The sequence below is a fragment of the Eschscholzia californica genome, unplaced genomic scaffold, assembly GCF_041429995.1.
Source record: "Eschscholzia californica isolate CP2 unplaced genomic scaffold, dmEscCali1.0.p SCAF_5, whole genome shotgun sequence".
Lineage (NCBI taxonomy): Eukaryota > Viridiplantae > Streptophyta > Magnoliopsida > Ranunculales > Papaveraceae > Eschscholzia > Eschscholzia californica.
Genome location: NW_028238472.1, coordinates 30,982,422 through 31,005,622, shown reverse-complemented (window position 1 = coordinate 31,005,622; position 23,201 = coordinate 30,982,422). Strand labels below are relative to the sequence as shown.

Genomic DNA, 23,201 nt, shown 5'->3' with positions numbered 1-23,201 from the left:
CACATCTATGATGTATCAAATGCCAGTTATCACGACTTACGTCGATTGTAGTCGTCTTCCAAAAATAAAATAAAATAATAACAGTGTATGTTCAGGTCTTATTCTCCAACCCCACCGTTCAAATGCGTGATATAATCAATGTCCTATAATAAGATGTAGTAGCAATCCTAACATGACCAATACTCAAAAGGGTTCCATCCAAATCCCATTATGAGTCACATTTTTATTTCCCGTTTGCCCTTCTCTCTTCCTATTCCTCTCATCATTTTATTTCCATATATTTCTCCCTCTCCTCTACTTCATCCTCTTCTTAGAATGAGCCTTTTTTTGACCTCCACAATAACAAAAAAATCAAAACAAGGAGCCGAAGGAGAAGAAAAACTCAATTAAATCAACATAAAAATCTGAAAGTATGAATTATGGGGATAATGTTTAGATCGAACACAATCAACCCTAGTTGCCAGTCCTATTACAGTAAGACTTCAAATTCGAAAAGGAAAAAAAAGAAGCATTTTTGTAATTATTTATCCGTAAATGACTCAAATAATGAATATGACAATGTTCTCAGTCTTGATCTGATGTGTTGTAGAAGCAAACACCCTGAATGTTCTACCCTTAAATTATAACCCTATGATCTTCAAAATAAGTAAAAAAAACATCGACTCTATATGTAAAACTAATCTCTTAACTGCAGTTATAAAATGACACGAAAAATGAGATCTTACGCAGACGAATGATTTTAAATTTCTAGTTATTTTGATTACGATGATGATGCAACTTCAATCGCACTGCCTAGAGGCCAAGCAGCTTCAACCAATGAATTTCCATATTTCACCTTCTTCACTAATGTGATTTCTTGCCATGGATCTAGACCTGATGAACAAAAAAATAGAATATCATATATATTAAGCAAATATTATAATGGATTTTCATGAGAATGTTGCGATGCAATTAGTACTAGTTGCAGCCAATTAAATCAAATTATCGTAGAACAGAACCGCTACCGTCCGTGACCGTTACTATCATAACACAAAAAACAGATGTTATAATAGTTTCTCTTTTGTAACAGGCCTCTGTCTAAAAACATTTGTAATGGCAAAAAAATGAGGGTCGTTATAGAGGTTTTAGTTATATAAAGGCCAAATAACAAACTGAGAGCATCTCCAACACTCAAACTCTACACTTAGAGAGCCCCATAGGATATTTTAGAGTTTTTCTTTAAAAACCATCTCCGAAGCTAAACTCAACATGAATCTCTAACCTTATCAACGCGGAGACGGTTACCTACAAAAGGAAGTTAATCGTGGTAGTGTCTTTTTTAGCTAAGTCAGACCTGAAATCTGACGTGAGGTTTGTATTGACTTGAGGCAGATTTCATAATGACTGTTTTTATCTGACTCGTCTAAATGGCTGATTTTAGATCCATTTGGGTCAGAAAATTCAGATTCAGACGAGTTAGGTTCAGACAATGAGAAGAAAAGAAGCACCGCCGTTGTAACTTCCTTTGTTTCTACTATAATGATCATGTTGAAGACACTAGTTGTTACTCATAATGGTTGTAGAGAACTAGAGTTATGGAGTTATTAACATACCAAATCCATCGACGAGCAATGTGAATTGATAAACAAGATCCATGCATAAATAAGGCAGGTTATCTTCCTCAACATGCGGGTAGATAGACTTAGCATTTCCCAAGTTTGTTTCGCAAGCCTTCTTAGCAGCCTCCTCAAAATCCACAGGACGAACCGTGGCAGTTGGCAGGTTAGGATCCGCAAAGCCAGCCTGTTTGCATATAAAAATAATCTAAATAAATTTCTGAATGATAAGATAAAAAACTAGAATATTATTCTGCATTTTTTACATGAAGTGTCGTTGTTTATTCTGATGGTTTTACCTCAGCAGCACGGTCAAAGAAAAATGACGCCACAAATAGGTTTTTCTGTCCGTCACCACCACCACCATTCCAAATCCCACCGAAGGAACATTTCATGTGTGTACATGTTGATTCGTTAACTTTGAGTGCCTCGAAGGCTACTCTTCTGCACTTGTTCATATTCGACCCAGAAGGAGAAGCCAAAGCATCATATACAGATCCACCATATTTGTAAGATCCTATGGAAAAATGAAATACCAAAATTTTCAGATTATAATCAAACGTAAGGAAGTTAAGAACTTATGAGATGCTGCTTTCCCTGAGTGCCAAGTCATGATGACTAGACATTGGCTTAGTACGTCGGATTTATCAAAATGTTTCAGTTTCTGTAAGTGTATCTAAAGATATGGAGTTAAGAATGAAGAAGAAAAAGCTCAGAGATAAGTTTTGTCTTCCTAGTTTCAAGTGGATATTAATATATTATTATTATTATTATTATTATTATTATTATTATTATTATTATTATTTTTTTTTTTTGAAAATTTGAATTAATATTAAACGAAACGGGGAACTGTACAAACGGGGAGGCGACTAATGGATCTCTCGCGACATCCAAGCCTCCCAATTACAAACTAAATCAAGGAAAGACAGACTAAGATACTTGGGTAGGCCTTTAACCCATCCAAATATTACAGCTTTAATATCATCCGCATCTAAATTCGTATTGGCATTAGTCTCCTTAAAGATCTTGTTATTTCGGTCCTTCCAAATGCTCCACACTATCGCTGCCGGAATCAGGTCCCAAATATCTTTTCTATTCTTAGGCTTCGAAATGCCCTCCCATTGCTCGAACACTTGAGAAACCGATCCAGGCATGCACCACTTGAAGTTAAGGGAGTTTAAAAAGTAGGCCCAAATGTTGGACGCGACCTTGCAGTGTATGAAAATATGGTCAATAGTCTCTTCCTCAGCTTTACAAAGAATACACCTGTTTGGAATCTGGACTCCTCTACGCCTCAACAAATCCACTGTCGGAATCCTCTCTAGGATAGTGGCCCAAAGCATAAATCCAACTCTTGGAGGGATTGCCTTCCTCCTAACTGATTTAATGAGAGTTGGATTCATGATTTGGTCACCTAAATCCATAAGCTGGTAACAATATCTGACCGACAGCTTCTCTTTCGCATCTACTTTCCACACTCTTCTATCATTACTGCGACCCACGGGAACTACCTGAATCAGAGCCAACAAGTCCATATAGTGTTGCAACTCCCAGTCGTTCAGAGATCTTCTAGTTTGGATGACCCAAGAATTCGACTGCTCGTCTCTCATTTGTTTGACTGTGGCCTCCTTATCTTGCGCAATAGCAAAAATCTGGGGAAATAGGTCCTTGAGAGGAGTGGTACCTACCCAGACATCGGACCAAAAGTGGATCCTTTCCCCGTTACCCAACTCCCACTTAGTTAAGGTTTGGTACTTGCTCAATAGTCCTTGGATGCCTTTCCAAACTCCACACCCGTACGGTGCATTTCTCACCTTACGAGCCCAAGTTTCTGGTTTGTTCCCATACTTATCCCCGATTATCTCTCTCCATAGCTTGTCGTCCTCTTGGTCGAATCTCCAAAGCCACTTAGTCAAGAGGGCTTGATTCATTATCTTCAACTTCTTGACCCCAAGACCACCCTTCTCCCTAGGAGAACTAACATACTTCCAAGCAACCCAATGAAGACGTTTATGATCCGACTTGCCATTCCACAGGAAGTTACACATCTTCCTATCTATTTCCTTCAGCACGCACATAGGGATAGCAAACAGAGACAAATAATATGTTGGGAGAGCTTGAACCACTGATTTCAAGAGGGTTAGCTTACCTCCCCTGGATAGAACATGACCCTTCCAAGCCGCAAGTTTCTTATTGACTCTCTCCACAACCGGGTCCCAAAGAGCCTTTGCTTTGTATCTCTGCCCCAATGGCAGTCCCAAGTAAGTCGTTGGGAGGCTACCCACCGGGCATCCGAAGCTTTTCAAAAGCTCATGATTTCTATTGTCTGCCCCCACCTTAGTCGCCTCATAAGTATATGATTTATTAAGATTCACTTTCAGGCCCGAGCACAACTCATACCAAATAAGAATATCTCGAAGTTTGTTAACCTGCTCCCCATTCTCATCAAGGAAGAAAAGAGTGTCGTCCGCAAATTGGAGATGGTTTATTCGCCTGCTCGTCGAAGCCACTTGAAAGCCTTTGATCCACTCCTTTGCTTCTGCTGCTTGCATACAGTGACTAAGCACTTCTCCGACAAGCAGGAATAAGAGAGGGGAGATCGGATCTCCTTGCCGAATTCCTCTCGAACTCTGGAAGACGACAGAAGGTCTACCATTTATCAAGACCGAGAAGGTAGCTGAAGAAACACACGCGTAGATCCAGGAGCGCCATTTATATCGAAAGCCCATTCTATCTAAAATATGATAAAGGAAGTCCCAATTAATCCGGTCATACGCTTTCTCTAGGTCCGCTTTGATCATGAGCCCCTTCCTATCTTCTTTTCGCCTTGAATCGATCAGCTCATTAGCTATCATGACGCCGTCCAATATCTGCCTGCCTCCAACAAAAGCCCCTTGGAACGGGGAAATAAGCTTATCCAAGACAGAAGCAAGGCGCGAAGCTAACATCTTCGAAATGATTTTGTACATTCCACCCACTAAACTTATTGGCCTAAAGTCAGCAAACGAAGAACTATTCTGTTTCTTAGGGATTAGAACAATAAAAGTCTGGTTTAACCTCCAATCGAACGAGGCCGTCTCCGAGAATTCCTTCACCACTTCCATAAGAGCGCCCTTAATGATCTCCCAGCACCTGCTATAGAATGAAATTGGAAATCCATCCGGCCCTGGGGCCTTATCCTTCGCCAGCTCCGCAATAGCCTTTCGAACCTCTGCTTCATTAAAATCACCCTCGATGAGGCCAGCTTGCTCCTGGTCTAAGCGGGGGAGGGCCATGTCTTCAATGCCCGGCCTCCAAAACTTCGGCTCACAATACAAGTTACTAAAGTAATCAACCGCTTCCTTCATAATTTCCTCCTCCGACGAAATCGACCCATTCTCTTGAATGATAATACTAATTCTGTTTTGCCTTGCTCTACATTTGACAATCCTGTGGAAATAAGCCGTGTTTTTATCACCCTCCTTAAGCCAGGTAGCCCTCGATTTCTGCCTAAGACTAACTTCCTCGAGCCCCATTAACTTCTCCAACTTAGCCTTCATTTCTTTCCGAGCCACATACTCCTCTTCAGACAAAATGTTGATCTCTTCCTTTGTGTCTAACTTATGGATATCTACTTGCAGCTGAGAGAACTCCCTTTGGAATTTACTAAACTTCTCCCTAGACCAGACCTTGAGCTTGTCTTTGACAAAATGCAGCTTCCTCCAGAAAGAGTTACTGGGTGAACTCCCAAGGGGGGCCTCACTCCACCACCTCTCCACATTACCCAAGAACTCCGGGTCGCGCATCCAACGTTCTTCCAAACGAAAGGGTGGGGGGTTCGTAACATCAAAATCCGTTCGCAAAAGGATTGGAGCATGATCAGAAACCGGTCTTGGTAGAATAATTTGCTCGACTTTAGAGTACTTACATTCCCAACCACCATTAACAAGGAACCTGTCCAATACATTTAGAACCGGATTGACTTGGTTATTGGACCAAGAGAATTCCATACCCTGTTTCGGAAGGTCCATAAGGCTGTGCCGATCCACCCATTCCCCAAACTCTTTCATGCTCGAAGTAATCTTCTTACCATTCTTCTTCTCATGAAGAAAGCGTATGACATTGAAGTCGCCGCCAATGCACCAAGGACGCAGCCACTTCGATGCCACCGCATCCAATTCCTTCCAAAACTCATTTCTCTGATTCTTTTTGCAAGGGCCATAGACACCAGTGAAGACCCATTCAAAATTATCAACCTTGTTCTTGAATAAAACCGAAAGACAGAAACTAGTTTTATATACTTCCATAGCTTCCAAAATATTAGAGTCCCAGACACACAAAATACCCCCAGAAGACCCTAAAGCTGGGATGGCATCCCATCCACAGACCCCATTCCCCCAAACACTTCTAACTATAGCTTCCGTACAATCCATACATTTAGACTCTTGGACACACAAAACAGACACTTTAAACTCTTTAACCACTTTCCTAACAGCTAACCTTTTAGCTGGGGTTCCTAGGCCCCTAATGTTCCAGCTTAGAAGGTTTAATGACATTTAGAAGACGACTCCCCCATATCTGGTGCCGACCGAGACTTCTTCAAAGATGAAGGTGGATCAGACAAGCCCCACACCAAGTTCTTCAGTTCTCTGCTGATCCTATCTTCATTAGCCTTCTTGCTAGACGCTGTAACCCCTTCTTCCTCTTCCTGGATTGCTATAGCCATACCCACTTTACCTGACGAACCAGAAAAATGCTCTCTGCTACCACCCGACTGCTGCTTCTTGCTTCCATCTGGCCTCATGATGGCAAGAGGAGTTGTATTCAGGACCTCTTCTTCATCTCCATCCTTCTTCTGTTTCTTGTACTTAGGGCCTACTCCTTCCGCCTTCATAATCTCAACCACCTTCTCATAATCATCCGAACCTGAGAAGCCTAGTTCTCTCCCTGTCTTCATGAATTGTGCCATCCTCTCGTCCTCATCTACACCTGCCTTGCTATTGCCCCCCACTGGTCCTTGATCCACATTCTCCTCAATGGGCTCCTTGGAACTAGGCCTAGAAGAGCTGGGCTTTCTGTAACTTTTAGAGATAGTCTTCTTGACTACCGGGATCCTGCCCAAGGCCCACAACTTCTTTTTAGAAAAGTCATGGTGTCTGCTGGCCCGCTTGTAAGAAATTGACTTGGCCCATTTGTTAGTATCGTTCACCATCTTAGTCAACGCCTTCACCATCTCTGGCCTGATCTCAATACCTCTCATCTCTGGCATAGTATTCAACTTTATGGTAACCTCCTCAGGCCTAATCTCCTGACCTGCCTTCCCTTTTCCTTTACTTTTCCTTTGGTCCGTACCTGGTGTCACATCAGCCATGCCTTGGGTAGCCTGTTCCTCCATTACCTCATCAGTAGGCAGGTCTGCCCCGTACTTGCTAGCATTACTGTGTCCAGCCTGTCCCTCGGGATACGCACCACCGGACTGAGACTTCTTCTTCTCCGGTTGACTTGACTGGATATCCGGCGATTGAAGGATCTGAACACTTTGTCTTCTTTCCGCGATGACCTCCGTAGTGATCCAAATGTGATAACATTCTCCATCAACCATCAGAGTTTTCCTTTCCGTAATAGATCCATTCGGCTTCACGTCCACTGAGACACATGCATACCTCAGGTTTAAGAGATGCGTTGTGTCGTAGCTTATCTCCACTATCTCCCCCAAATCCTCCACCAGGCTGGCAAAGGTCTTATCATTCCATAAATGAAACGGAATCCCGAACATCTTAACTTCCATTAACATGGGGGTGATGATCACAGAGTTGCAGTGAGGATTCCATTTTCTAATGTAAACCTTCTTACCCGTGACATCTTCTTCGAGGAACTCCAGTGCTCTCAGGCTATCCGTCGGCTCCTGCGTCTTGACCAAGGCTGCTCCATTCTTATAAGGGAGAACTTCCACTGCGTCTGAACCCATGATCCTCTTGACTGCTGCTTCCACCAGATGCCAATGGTCTGAAGAAGAGTTTCTCTCTAGAATAATCGCTGATGACCAGTCCATGTTGTAGATGTCCGCCATAGCCGCGCTAGGGTCAGAAGAGGAAGGGAAGGACGGAGAAGAAGAGAGTTTACTGGGTTGAGGGTGAAGCAAATGTTTGGTCTTCTCTACAGACTTAGGGTTTTTATAGCTAAAAAGGGAAGGTTTTCCAACTTTAATATTCTTTCCATTCATTGGGTCCTTAAACGGTAGTGGGTGGGAATTAAAAGCTTTATGCCCAGCGTGGGAAATACCATCCCATGGATGATTCTGAGATCTAGAACCCTTATCCCAAGAAAAGCTATCCAAATTTTTAACCTTATCTGGCTTCCCACTCGGCTTTACCTCCCTAGCTTTGTCTAGGATCTGAAATCTATTGGATGTAGAAATTCCTAAGCTCTGAAGAGGTTTTGGATGAAGGGTCCTGCTACTATTCACGAGAAGAGACTCTTTCAAGGCTTTGGCCATGGCTAACCACCCCTCTGCCTTGAAACCCATGGGGATACAGACTGACCTCTTCCTGTTATCTCCCTCCCCCATCCGATGTGCCCAAACATACTCACCTCTGCCATTGACCATTGTTTCCCATAACCACAGACTACCCCCATCTATGAACCTGCTTATCTTTTTGGATATGCCGGACTTGATGCTATCCGCCGCCCTATCCCTAAGGAAGTTACTCAGATGCTCCACTCCTTGATCCGGCAGGTTAATGCTCCACTCCCTAAAATAGCCTATTTCCGTTACGTTGATCCTTCCCCCCCTCAATCTCGAGATCGAAAGTCTCTTATTCTCAATTTTAACATTAAGGTTAAACATATCTACCTAGCTAACCCTGCCGGTAGCCTTGGCGAGATTCCGGTGGTCAGAAAACCTTCCCCTTCAACCGCCTGAAAGTTACCAACCGGCGCTATACCGGAAAACCAATTCCGTGCAATGGCAGTAGCGAGGGGCGGGTAACTTGGGGTTTGAGGGAATGTTTTGAGTTTGCCGGAAAGTCGTCGGAAGCCAACCGGTGTCAGAGCTTCTCTCTCCTTCTGGACGCTGATCTTTTCCTTGTCATTACTTATTATTATTATTATTATTATTATTATTATTATTATTATGTATGATTAAATTGATTTATGTGCCATTTTTTAATAAATTGTGGCAATTTCCCATAAAAATAGAAGTGCTACTAAATCATTTTGCAAGGTACCATGATAGCCACTCAAGATGCAGGGGTTGCCAGAGCTCTCTCCTGTCTTCAGAATCTCTGCTCGGGCTGCTAATAAGCCGTAACGCAAGTAACTGCAACATTAGATGTGGAGAATTGACTCTGTTAAAACAAAAGTTAATGGGAAGAAAATAATCGCTTGCTACTAAAAAATTTTATGATTATCGAACTCCAAAATAAGGTAAGAGGCAAAAGTTTGAAAATTTTCTGCGCAACCATTTATTAAACCTATCTATATTTCACATAACTGATAGAGACAAATGCATGTGGAAGCTTAGAAATGCATGTGGAAGCTTAGAAATGAATATGTTTGTCAAAAATGTAAATGCAAAGTAGAAATGCATATAAGAAGCGGACTAACTAGTTGATATGAAATAATGATGGATGAATTGATCATTTGATGGTTCTAGTTGGGCTAAATATTTATTTTTCTACTAACAAATCGTAGAAATCATAAAACAACAATTAAGGAGAAACCTGTGAACGTAAAGGTAGTATTTGTGTCCCTTAAGGAACAGTTCCTTCACATATGTATCTTCCCCATCTGATAATTTGGGAGCTTTTGCAGCAGCCTTTTCTGAGATAGCATATGCCATTTGAACAGATCCGCCCCCAAGATCAACTACTCCAACAGTATTTGGGTATTTCTTTCCCAAAGTCCCCAATAGATAGTTTATAGTGACCTGTGAAATTGGGACGGTTACAGCTTATAATTGTAGAAGATAAAGTTTTGTTTAGAAATTCAGAAGGGAAAAGAGCAGTTCAGTAATCCAAAAATAAGTAAACTATAGATACTTCAAGTGCAGTTAAGTAATCAAAAATATTAGTGGATCAAAAGGGAGAGTCAAGGAGCAGAAATGCGTATCAAATCAATACAGCGAATATGGAGCATACCTAATAGATATAAGACACCAGACAAAATATGAGCTGTACGACAATTTGGTTTGGGCAAAAGAAATAAAAGTGTTCATGCCATATAAAAGAGCAATGGTCCTGTAGTGGTGATTGTTAGAGAGTATGTGAGCGACCTTAGATGAATAGTCCGACATAGGATAAGTTAATATTAGTATTCTCTTATATAGCCTATATAAAGGGCTCAAGATGTACTAGCTAGACATCTGAATCAATACTCTTCTTCCTCCTACATTACTTCTGTCATTGTATCAAGAGCATTTTTACTCTAACGAGTTCGATCCTAGGGTTTCCGACTAACCGGCGGCGGTAGCTCCGTCAATGGCTACCGTCAGCCGGAATATCATCGGTTTAGTTATCTAGTTTACTTTTTCTATCCAAATAAATTAGGTTTTTGATTTAGTAGTCAAGTTTTAGTTTCAAAGATTTTTGATTCTTTATGTTAGTCTTCAACAATTTATGGTTTTCACCCTTTAAAGTTTGAAGGTTTGAAGATCAATTTCTCACTCTTAGATCTATCTATCCCTACTTGTTAATAGTAGGAGATGAAGATCTAAAAGAGTAAAGCAAACAACTATTTGCATTCAACTTAGATGGTGGTCTCCTTTTCCAAACTCAAATACTAACCCTCTCTCTCTGTTGTAGTTCAACAAGTCATCTTCTCACTCCAATGAGCTTAAGAAATGATTCATGGCTCCATTATCTCATTTTCTACTGTTTTTCATCAACCTTTCGTTTCTTGTAAGTCTCTGTTTTGTTGGAGTCCTTTTGTTTATGAGAGCAATGTGTTGGTTTATCCTCTTAAAAAAACAGCCATCTTTCATTGAGCTCTCAGAATTTTCAGTGGGAGTTTCTTTCATTTTGTCAATTCAACAATGGAGTCTTCTTCATTAACTTCCACTCTCACTTCCTCTTCTTTCTCTCTCAAGCATATCTCATCTTCCTCTTCTTTCATTTTTTTCCCTTCACTAGTATCTTTAATTCCAAAAACCCTCCTGTTCTAAAATCTCTCTATCTCTAACAACAACACAAATAGAAGTGGTTCCAGATTTCTCTCTCCTTAGTATCATCTCTTTCTTAACTTTTCATCTCTCTCTCTCCAAATAGGTGAAGAAGAAGAGAATAAAGAGAGAAGGATTCTTTCCTGTTAAAAATTTATTGCAGATTTATCTTTACTTTGGCAATTTAAGCTTTTATTCAACTACTATTCTTTCTTTTAGTTCTCTAAAGATGAGATATTGCTTGTTTCTAATGGCTGCTGGAAGCTTATCTTCACTTCTTCATGGATTCGGTGCTTGGTTCCGTCCAGATTTAGAGGCTTCCATTTCGGATTAGAATTCATTAGGAGATGAAGTGATGGATTTACCTTATAGAGATGAAGGGATAGGATCAAGCCTCTTATAGACATTTGGGTTCCATTATTTAGTAACAGAGAAAGAAAAGTGCAAATGCGATCTAGGGTTTCAACTCTCAAAGTTCCATTACTTTATTACGTGGGTGCTGTTAAAGTTTTCGAATGACCAAGTTTAAAGTAGTTGGGCCTTCTTCCATTGGTTTGCTCTTAAGTTCATGGAATCTATTGTGCCTATAAATTGCTATGATGTTGTGTGGTGGTGTGTTCAACTTATGGTCATACAAAAGGATGGTTTCTCTTTGCCTAAACTCTCCTTTTTCTTTCAAGCCCAAGTGGGCTAAGCTGTTAAGCTTTTCTCTTTCAATTCTTTTCTATCTCAAGCCCAAGTGGGTCAAGCTCTTACGCTTTTCTCTTTTAAGCCCAAGTGGGCCAAGCTATTAAGCTTTTCTTTTTTTCAACTCTTTCTGTTTCAAGCCCAAGTGGGCCAAGCTACTAAGCTTTTCTTTTTCTATTTTTTTCTCTCAAGCCCAAGTGGGTCGAGCTATTAAGCTTTTCTCTTTCAAGCCCAAGCTTTTCTCTTTCACATCTTTCTTTCTCATTCTCAAGTGGCATAACTATCACTGCTTCAAGCCCAAGTGGGCAAAACTTCTAATATTCTACATCATGTTTCTTTCTCAAGCACCACAACAAACACACATCAAAGCGACACTAACATTAACAATGAAAGTAATTGAAACATCATCAAGGCGGTATCTACTCAAACTCATGGTCTTCCACACTTACAAGCACCATTTGTTTGAGGGGGAGTATTATGGAGGAAGCCAAATCAGCAATGAAGTACAAGAGAAGAAAAAAAAGTTGTTTTGCCTCTAAGTTAGTTTTTAGATGTTATTGTAATATGTAAGGATTTATTGTAGCAAACCATTGTACTTATCAATGGTTTGAGGGGGAGTGTTAGAGACATATGAGATATCTTAAATGAATAGTCCCACATTAGATAGGCTAATATTAGTATTCTCTTATAGTGCCTATATAAAAGCCTCAAGTGTAATAGCTAAGACATCAATCTCAATCAACACTATTCTTCCTCCTACATTACTTCTATCATGATAGAAGTAATGTAGTGATTGAGATTGATGTCTTAGCTATTACACTTGAGGCCTTTATATAGGCACTATAAGAGAACACTAATATTAACTTATCTTATGTGGGACTATTCAACTAAGATCGCTCACATACTCTTTAACATTCCCCCTCAAACCAATGTACTTATCAAGATATTGGTAAGTACAATGGTTTGCTACAATAAATACCTTATTACAATAATATCTAAAAACTAAATTAAAAATGCAAAACAACTTTTGTTCATCTCTTGTACTTCACTGGGTCAATGGTGTGATTTGACTTCCTCCATAATACTCCCCCTCAAACTAATGGTACTTGCAAGAATGGAAGACCATTTGTTTGAGTAGATACCGCCTTGATGATGTTTCAACTTTTTTCATTATTAATGTTGGTGTTGCTTTGATGTGTGTTTATTGTGGTGCTCGAGAAAGAAATGTGATGTAGAATAGTGGTAGCTTTGTCCACTTGGGTATTAAAAAGAAAGAAGAAGCATTGATAGCTAGGCCCACTTGAGTATAAGAAAGAAAGATGAAAAAACATTGATTGCTTGGTCCACTTGGGATTGAGAAAGTAATACTAAGCTTAATAGCTTGTCCTACTTGGGGTTGAAAGAGAAAAGCTTAATAGCTTGACCCACTTGGGGTTGAAAGAGAAAGAATTGAAAAAGAAAAGCTTAATAGCATGGCCCACTTGGGGTTGAAAGAGAAAAGCTTAATAGCTTGGCCCACTTGGACTTTAGAAGAAAAAAGATTTATAGCTTGGCCCACTTGGGTTTGAGAGAGAGAGAGATAAAAACTTGATTGCTTGGCCCACTTGGACTTGAGAAATAAATACTAAGCTTAATAGTTTGGCCCACTTGGGCTTGAGGAAAAAAGTACTAAGCTTAATAGCTTGGCCCACTTGGGCATGAAAGAAAAAGGAGAGTTGTGGCAAAGAGAAGCCATCTTTTTGTATGATCATAAGTTTTTTTTTTTTTTGAAGAACACACGACAACACAACATCATATAAGCACCCTAGAGTTCTCATGAAAATTTTGAGAACACCAAGAGGTTAAGAGATTACCAATCTTGAGGGCACACCAACGGAGAAGGCCCAGCCCAACAACTTTGAACTTGTCATCCAAAATCTTAAGGGCATCCGTGTACTAAAGAAATAGTACTTGAAAGTTAAAAAAAACCCTTGATCCATTTTCACTTTCTTTCTATTCGCAAAATAATGGAACCCAAATCTCGGTAAAGCCATAATACTTCCTGAGATTCTTCTATTAAAACTATTTAAACCCAAATCAAGCTTCAAAAGTTCAGTAAGACTTCCTATTAAAGCTGGGAAAAACCCTTAAAATCCATTAATACTAAGATCAAGAACTTTAAGATTCTTTAACCATCCCATCTTCACCTTTTTGGGCTTGATAAAATAACAGAATCATCTGAACTTAAAGGTGATTCTTGTTTAACTTCAATTTTTGGTTCACCAGGTTTGGTAGATTTGGTTGGTTGTGTAATAGTTATTGGCTTAAATCGAACCTTTCTAGTAGGGGCGGTGGGTTCTGGCTCCATTCTAATCTTTCCATCTCTTCTTTCAAGATTGAATCACTCTATTAAGAGATATGAAAAATGGGTAGAGAGAGATTCAGTTGGGGTTTCAAGATATGAGTCAGAGAGAATGAATTGGGGGTTTTGAACAAAGACTCTGAAAGAAGACCACCATGTTGAACAAAAATAGTTGTTTGCTTTTACTCTTTGGATCTTCATCTTCTCTTATTGATAAGTAGAGATAGATCAAAAAATGAGAAATTGATCTTTAAACCCTCAAACCTTTAACGGTGAAAACCTTTAATAATTGGTTGAAGTCTTACATAAAGAATCAAAAACCTAGAAACTAAAATTTGACTGAAAAAATTAACAAATCTAATTTATTTGGATAGAAAAAGAAAACTAGATAACTAAACCGATGATATTCCAGTGGGCGGTAGCCATTGACAGAGCTACAACCGCTGGTTAATCGGAAACCCTTAGGATCAGACTCTTTAGAGTAAAAATGCTCTTGATACCATGATAGAAGTAATGTAGGAGGAAGAAGAGTATTGATTGAGATGTCTAGCTATTACATCTTGAGCCCCTTACATAGGCTCTATAAGGGAATACTAATATTAACTTATCCTATGTGGGACTATTCATCTAAGATCGCTCACATACTCTCTAACAGTGATAACTAACCACTATGGGATGTCATCGAAACGTTAATTAATATTAGAAACCATCATCGAGTTCCAAGTGATACAATCTTTGTAACTGTGTCCCAAGTTTAGGGATCTACACTAATTGAGGATAATCCCAAGTATGAATGCAAAACCTCACTCAACTAAATGCCGGATCATTTCCATATTACCAATAGATGCACTAAGTATGCTATAGGTGAATTAAATTGGTTTGCTCTAAATATTTAAAATGCTTCCTCAATACTCAATAGTTTCTACTTGGAGAGTTTGAATGCCTTTTAACAGAAATATGCGCCAAGGCATGTGATTCCGAATTAGACACCTCTCTTTGTGGTGTAAACTATCTACATGAATGAGAGACAAAAACAATTGCTTTCAATGTCTTGTGAAGAAGAAAAAAAATGAGGGATGTGAAAATGTACATACCCACTGAAACGCACCTTCTTGGGTTCCATCCAAGACACTAACCCAATCAGGTTTTGACTTGAACGAGCTTTTTTCTTTAAGAAAATCCCTCACCTATTGAACCAAAGACAGTTTATGTTAAAGTTTCCCAATAACTCCGTTCTTTATGTAATGAGTTATAAGCCCAAAAAGAATCAAACTAAGAGTTGCATGTAACAAACTGATTGTAAAATCCTATCAGAAGCATCCCCTTCCAATTGCCTCAAACCTGCTGTTGCCTATACACATATTGCAATACAAGTATCAACTGATGTCGAAGCAATCCATCTAAAATTCTACAATTAAGAATAAGTAATTGAAATTACCCCAACTCTGACTGGTGTTTTGCTCCGAAGCTCTTTAGGAACAACATTTTCCGCTTCGTCAAGAAGCGACTGAAGTGAACCTGCAGCCTCAAGGGGATCGCTAGCATAGGCACTCAAACCTGGTTTTTTCTGCAAGATTATCAAATCACCAATTTCAATAGAATAACCTAACAATGTAGAGTGATTTTGGTCCAAATTTCTATAATATGAAGTAAGCTTGGCAAAACTGAGCCCAAATATAGATAGAAATACTTCAAAATTTGGCAGATCTGCTACAGTAATAGAATAACCTAACAATGTCGAGTGAAATCAAATGGAAGAAGACTTAAAATTTCAATTTAAGTAAGGTTTACCTGTACGAAGAGCTCGAGATCTTTCCCAATCGGAACCAAATTTAAACTATCATCAAAACAGTAAACATGAACTCTACTGCCAGAACTTCCGGCATCAAATATGACAGCATAACTTTTAGATCCAGTACTACGATGATGCGGTGAAGTACGACGATTTTGAATGAAATCATCAGGAGATGAATTAGACATGAAGAAGAGAACGAAAGAGATAAGAAGAAGAGGTATAGATATAATTAAAATAATGCCTCTAAACCTATAGATCTTATCAGGTAATGATTCTTGTCTAGTTTTCTTCAACATTTTCTCCATTTGATTATCTAGATCTACTTGATCTTGATCTTGATCAAAGTGATTTTGACTTTCTAGTTCTGCAAATGAAGGTGTTCTATATCTGATCCGTCCGTTACCGGGTTGAGATTTCCCGGACTGAGGTGTTGTTTCCTGTGAAGACTCCAGCTCTTCTTCTTCTTCTTCTTCTCTCTCTAACTTTCTCTCTCTAGAATCTGAATGAATTCATGAAACCAGTAAAGATAGAAAGACAAGACTGAGAAATGAGAATTTCCGCAGCGGAGCGAACAGAAGAGGTAAGTGAAGAGATCTTTCTGTAATTTATAGTTAGTGCTTAATAGAGGAGATATAGTTCTTCCCGCAAGTGTTAGTGATTCAGTGCATCGCAACTATATGTTACAGAATCACAACTTGCTTTTAACACTCCACGTGGCGGACCATAATGAAATCTGCTAGTTTGTTTCGTAATCGGACGATTGAGAAGTAGTAATTGAGGTTATCAAATGCTGAGTTGGAAAAAGGTCCCGCAAAGTGTGTTACGTGGCATACAAGTGGACATTTTCAGCCTACGACCGTAGATGTAGGATCTCATAATCCCCTTTACTTCTATATTGTTTTTCTTGGGTTTGAAGGGTAAAGATTATTTTACTAAGTTGTTCCCTTTAAGAAATGCTTTCTCAAATTTGGCCCAATGCCAATTTCTTTTTATATTTAGTTGAACCAACCACTAAAATATTCTTTTCCAACACAAACACACACACACACACAAAAAAGCCTAAATGCTCAAATACTCTTAAACTGGAAATCCAAGAGCTCACCCCCTAAATTTAGAAGGACGATTATACGTATTTTTAAATTTCGTCAATCCTCAACTTTAGACAAATATTTTGGCACGAATCTCTTCATCAGTGCCAACAAGAAGCAAGCTTTCTCTTATCTTCTCGTACAAATCCAAAATAAATTGTCCAAGTTGCAAACCAACCTTCTATCCTAAGCTGGTCGCTCTGTTGTTATCTCCATAATAGCAGCGATCGTTCCCCGATATCAAATGTAGTGCTTTACCCTCCCTAAAGGTATAAGTAACCGCATTGAGACCATTCAAAGGTCCTTCTGGTGGGGAAAATCCAAAACCATCCTCACCATCAACTGGTCTTCTATTTGCCTCCCTCGCAAACTAGGAGGGCTTGGATTTCGCCTTCCTCATCTTGATAACCAAGCTTTCCTCACCAAACTGGCTTGGCGCATGCTAAAAAATCTTCAAGCTCTCTAGGCGCAATTACTCAAAGCCAAGTACTTTTCGAAAACCTTCAAACCTACTTTTTCCAAACCTAATCACTCATGGCATTGGAAATCTATCCTAAAGCACTTTGACCAGGTTACCGACTTAATCTTCTGGGATGTTAATAAGGGCACTCAGATTGAAATATGACATGATTACTGGATCCCAGACCATCCTCCTCCCATCTCAAACCCTAGGAGCATTAACCTGACTTGGGTGGCCCAACTCATAAACAACAACGAGTGGAATATGAATTTAATAAACAATTATTTTACTAATGATATCAGTAATGCTATTCTAAGTTTTCAACTGCAGGAAAATAAAGAGGATATGATCAGGTGGCATTTGAAAAAATTTATATGCTAAAATGTTGTGGTTTATATGGAAGGTGAGATGTGAGAAATGCTTCACTCTGCAGATACAAACCCCTATATATGTTATAAACAAAATCAAAGCTACGCCAACTAAGTAACTAAAAATCAGCTTCAAAGTAGACAAGAAAAATCAGCCACGTGGAGCCCCCTAACAACACCATATCTTAAAATCAACGTTGATGCCTCTTTTAAAAGTCTGACAGAATTAGCAGGCATTGGTTGCATTATGTATGATGACCATGCAAACTTCGTAACAACTTTATTAGATACAACCAGAGGACAAAATCCAGAAGAATGTGAATGCTTAGCGATTCGATGTGCAATCGACTTACAAATCCAACATCTCCACATTGAAAGTGATAATCTCAACGTGATCGTGCATCTCCACGATCCTAACAAATGCATACAATGGCAATCAGACAAACACACTGAAGCAATTCTGAATCTCAAAGAGCAGTTTACCAGCATCATTTTCTCTTACACTTCAAGACAGAATAACAAGCAAGTAGTCTCTCTTGCTAAATGGGGAAGGAAGCACCATCAGAAGCGCACATATGGCACCCCCCCAGATTTTATTTCTAGCTCGAAGTAGCTATGACTGTGTTGTATCTCTTACTCTCTCAACAAAAAGAAAAATTGAAAATCCAATAACGTCTTTTTTTGTTCTTTTTGAAAGAAAATTATAATATTAATAAATAAGAGTCTGATTATAGTACAATTGAGAAATAAAATACAAAATATTAGACCAAGTTGTTTCTTCTGCTTGCGTTCTTGCCCATTTGGCTAACTTGTGAGCTGGCTTGTTCTACTCCTTGCTTATGTAAGAAAGGTGATGTCGTGAAATTGTGGGAGAACCTCTTTAATCTTCTGGACGTGCTCAATTGATTGTCATTGAATACGCTGCTTGTTGCTTTGGAGATGTTGTATAAGTGTTTTGATTATCACTTTCAATATTATGAAATTATGATGATTTTGCAATGCGCCTATCGGATCCCCATCAGTAGAGCTTCGCTTTACTCAATGTTTCGAGCTTTAGTAGAAGTTGTATTCGCTGCGATCATGTGAGACATGTGATTAAGACAAATAATGCTTATCCCAGTGGGATCCTAACAGAAGCAAAATAAGCATCAATGTTAATTTTAATACATGGGTGAGTGGGAAGATTCCATTTCTTAGAGTCGGGTTTGTTCTTTTTTTTACTTATTTGGATTCGATACATAATTTGGAAATTAAGAATATGATTAATGACTTGAGATGGAAGAGATACCGTAAGTTCAAAGCACCTATCACATCTAACTTTCCATATAAACTATATAATGGTCGAGAAGTGAATATTATTACTCGTACATTGAACATCATGTGTCTTTCCAAGTAAGAATCCAGTCCATAAGAGATGTGACATTATCAGTGATAATGTAAAGTAAAACTAAATATTCTTAGCAAAAGTACAATGAAGTAAAGCATGATCAATAGTTTTTGTGGGTACGCAAGATGTGCATTGAAATTGGTTATCAATATATTTTCCAATTCGGGACCTTACTGGGGGGGTGCCAGTGCAAAATTTCCAAAGGAATAATTTGATGCGTAGAATAATGTTAATCTTCCAAACAAAATGTCAGCTGACTTCTTGGTGAAAGTTGGCAATCTGAGTTGTGGACAAAGGATTATACATGGATTTAATTGTGAAGTTACCAGAGGGAATAAGTGAGCATATAATCTTATCATGACCGTCTTCTCTAATGGTAATGGTATAAGTGAGATTGCTAGTATTGAGGTCACAAGTGTTGTTAATGAGACGGGTGTTCCAAGGGTTCTTAAGCATAAGTTGAGAAACACTGGTGAGTTGAGAGTTGTTAATGTTTGGTATGGTGAGGGGGGGGGGGGGGGGGTGGGGGGGGATGATTTGGAATCCAGTAATCATTCCAAATATTGATTTGTGACCCTGCTCCCACTTCCCAAAAGGTAAGCGCGACCAAAGGGCCAGTGTGTTTGCGAATGGATTTCGAGATCCAGGATTGGCCTTGTTTGGTTGGACCAGGAGTGGGAGTTTTGTTGAAATATTTGGCTTTCATTAGTTGAGACCAAATAAAGTGAGTCTCAGCTTTGAGACGCCAGACCATTCACTAAGTAATGCATGGTTATCATTAATGGGATTATGGATGCCAAAACCACCCATCTTCTTTGGGAGGCATATGTAGGTCCACGATTTGGTGTAGATACCTTTAGACTTTACCTACCAAAAGGACTTCTGCGAAGTCGCGATGCTATGGCAGATGCTTTAGGTAAAGCAAAGCATTGAATCTAGTATCGAGGAACGACTTCAACTATGACAGAGATAATGTTGGATTTTGGTGTCACCTAGTGTTGTAAGCGGAATCTCAAACATCTAATGTTTAACACTAGCTACCAGGATCACATGCAAGAACTAAAGATGAACTAGAAACTGAAAGAAGAATACCTCGATTCGCTTTCCCTCGAACTAGATTGCAATGCCCTTTTCCCGAAGATGAGAGCTTCAATTGTAGCTCTTCTACTTGAGACACCCGAGCAAGTTGACTTGATCTCCCTTATTTAATGTCAGTTAGGACCTTATTGAAGGGTGAGAATAAGAACCATTCTTCTTTTTACTAGATAGATAGGTTAGGAGTCTTTTCTCTAAAATCCATCCGTCTCCACTTAGCTGTCTGAGAGAAAGAGTTGGTTTTCTCTATGAGAAAATTCCACACTTTTTTTGTTCTATAATGGTCCTTATATAGAGAAACCCTAATGGGAATCCTATTAATATTAGGATTTGATCCGGACCACAGAAAACATAAGTCGGAACTCTTTCTGACTGGGAATCCTAGATGGGAGGGATTCCCATCTAGGGGTTCCCTCGCATATGGCCGACCCCTTTTTAGCCTTTCCGGACTTCCTTTCGAGCCGGTTCTTTCTATTTTTTTGGGATATCAAACTGGATCATATCCATCTATAGGCAGAGTCCCACTAGTCAACTCTCTTCGATCAAGTCACCACTCTTTGGTGTAACCCGTTGTAGGATCCGGTCTATGTTAGCTGCGAATCACCGAAATGACCTGAGGATCGTAAGCGACTTCTAACTAAGCATTACGACCCCTAATTCGACCGGACTAGATGATCTTCTGGATAAGGTCATTGTTATCCTAACTGACAAATTGAGCGCATTTTCATCTTGGTCGAAGGACACTCCTTCGGAAGGATATCTCCTTCAGACCAAAAGGATATATCCTTCAGATAACCACAATACGACCAGCTTGGGGCAAAAAATATTTTGCCATCGAGAAAGTTTGGATTGGATCTGGGGTAAGATGGGTTGAAACACCTTGGTTTTATTACTAATGATGAATAGTTGAAATGCTCTTGAAGTCCTATGTAGATTTTAAAGTGTTATTCCAATATGCAAACACAAGCCAATGTAACATTTTGCAAACTTAATGCAAATCATATCAAATCCATTACGAATCATTGCAAGCCTCGATAAATTTACATGCATTTTTTAAATTGACTATTATATTCCAAATGTAATGAAATTTTGTGCAAACTTACTGCAAATTACCAAATTGCAAATTTTGTTGGAAAAAATGGGCGAGTCAGCGTAGCGGAAATATAAGTTTTCCCCCTTTGTGTTAGTTATGAGAAAAATATAGATAATAGTGGTAGAAATAAACGAAGAACTGAAAATAAATAAGACAATGATTTTTAACGTGGAAAACCTCCTCAAAATGAGAAGTAAAAACCACGAGATAGTTGTCCAACCAAATCAACTATAATAAGCAACTGAGTTACAGACTACGCCCTCCTTGTTCAAAGGAACAAAACCCGAGATTCAGACTCCAAAAGGAATCAATCTCAAACACGAAGAAGCCCTCACAAGAAAGAACAAAACAACCCAGAAATATGCAGTCCAAAACGACCCCAAAGTCACTAAGATTCTGGGCAACAAATATCAATCACACTGTACAAATACTAGATGAACAAGTCAGGAATACCTCTACAAAATTTTAGTTTAATCAGAGCAGATCTTACCGTCGGATTTTCCGAACAACGAAGACTGCACGTGTTGAAAATACTCAGCCGCTTCTTCTCGACAACCTCTTTCTCTCTCCTCTCATCTCTTGTGCGTTTCTAATTGTATTAGTGCTCGTCGCACAATTCTAAATTAGGTTAAGATAGTATTTATAGATTCCTCCTTAATCCTAATTCCATCGACCCGTAGAAAACCAACTTCGGTCTGGATTTTGTTTACTAGACCAAACCCAACTAGGTTTCCCCGCTAGAAGGACAACCCAACAAATTCATTATAACAAATTGAGTGTCGAAATTTCTCTGTAGCTATCCCCGTCTCATGTCAACTTTACAATAAGAGGAAGGGATCAATCAAAGGTTACATGATTACTTTACTTCTGATATTTCAGAAATCACTTTTCGGCATCATCTAACATCTAAAGAAGGAATTTGATAACCTCCTAAAATCCTTTAGTAAAAATTATTTATAGAGTGAAACATTTTCAAGAACCCAAGAGCTTCATGAATACTAACTAAAAATAAAACTAAAACAATAATTTTAATCATTTGAACAATAAAAATCTATTATTTCTTTAGGTCCTCTTGGATTCATCGAGAGAATGAACATAATGTTATCTTTTGTTTCCACATACTACTTACTGATCAAACACTTCCAAAGTTTCCATCTAAATCGTATCGCCCACATAGAGGTTGTCCTTTTTATTGGCGAGCAAAAACGAGATTGGAAGTATTTACTTGATCAAGACATTGACTCAACTATTTGCCTTTTTAAATTCAGTTCGAAGTTCTCATGTGGGTCGCCATCTTTTTTCCAGAACCACCTAAGTCAATGTGGTTGCGGTTTAATATTGATATACTACATGAAGGCAATACTTTTCCATCTAAAATTAATTTGATTGACTAATATATAAGGACATATTTCTAAGAGATCTAATATGAGTTTCATCGTCAACCCTAGATAGTGATTAGAAATCCATGATTACAATAATTGTGGTGAAAGAATTAGCAAAAAAGAATAATATATCAACGATTGACTTGATATTTTGAGTTTCCATTGTTATTTCGACTTGCCGCAAACATCACGACCGAACAATTGATCAAATTCCAAGCCTTAAATTCTTGCCTCGCTTCACAAAAATGGTATACTTGGGTCCTTAAAATAACATATTCTTTTTTAATACTTAAAATAACAAAGTTAGGTACCATTTGACTAAGCTTAAAAGTAGCAAAAAGTCGCTTTTAACTTAAATTTAATTACTTTTTTTTCGCGAAATTGACTACGGTCTACGTTAGTCATTACAATGACATTGATACATCAAAGATGTAATAAGCACGATAACTGCCGAATACAAACTCTTACAAAGAACGACCCTATAGCCCAACTAAACTATGGCCTCAAGCTGAACGATATTATTTATACCTTAATAACTCAAGTTCAATAAACCATGGAAACCACCTTCTCCGGGAATCGGACCTGGGACTTACAGGATTTTAGAGTTTATATCAACACAGTGGACCACTTGGGCAACCAATTTTTGACTTAAATTTAAATACTTACTTATTGTATCAGGGCACCATTTGGCAAAATTAAGTGGGTGCTTATTTTAAGTCGTATTGGGCTTTTTGTACGGATAAAGGTGCAACTGTTATCTTCTCCAATTGAAAA

General features: G+C 38.8%; 1 protein-coding gene across 2 annotated transcripts; it reads right to left on the bottom strand.

Annotated features, from left to right (window-relative positions):
• Nucleotides 1-386: 386 nt before the first annotated feature.
• LOC147538566 (putative apyrase 1) lies at nt 387-16,517 on the bottom strand. 2 transcript variants are annotated; one of them, XR_015225148.1, is made up of 9 exons: nt 15,551-16,159; nt 15,198-15,326; nt 15,054-15,110; nt 14,854-14,946; nt 9,296-9,501; nt 8,801-8,892; nt 1,895-2,112; nt 1,346-1,782; nt 387-1,169 (listed from the first exon to the last, which is right to left on the bottom strand). XR_015225148.1 is itself a non-coding variant. In XM_086640146.1 (9 exons), the coding sequence occupies exons 1-9, from the start codon at nt 15,857-15,859 to the stop codon at nt 761-763; spliced, it is 1,407 nt and encodes a 468-aa protein (XP_086496272.1). In that variant the 5' UTR covers nt 15,860-16,517; the 3' UTR covers nt 387-760. The 2 variants fall into 2 exon arrangements, 1 of the variants encoding a protein (XP_086496272.1); XM_086640146.1 differs by having other exon boundaries at nt 387-873; nt 1,593-1,782; nt 15,551-16,517.
• Nucleotides 16,518-23,201: the final 6,684 nt, after the last annotated feature.

What these genes read in the sequence shown, in the direction of transcription:
- LOC147538566 (XM_086640146.1), bottom strand. Translation starts at nt 15,859, where the DNA reads ATGGAGAAAATGTTGAAGAAAACTAGACAAGAATCATTACCTGATAAG. An exon ending in CTGATAGGATTTTACAATCA is followed by an intron (nt 14,947 to 15,053) that starts GTTTGTTACATG and finishes TTGGTTCAATAG; the next exon opens with GTGAGGGATTTTCTTAAAGA. An exon ending in TCTTTGACCGTGCTGCTGAG is followed by an intron (nt 1,783 to 1,894) that starts GTAAAACCATCA and finishes ATATGCAAACAG; the next exon opens with GCTGGCTTTGCGGATCCTAA.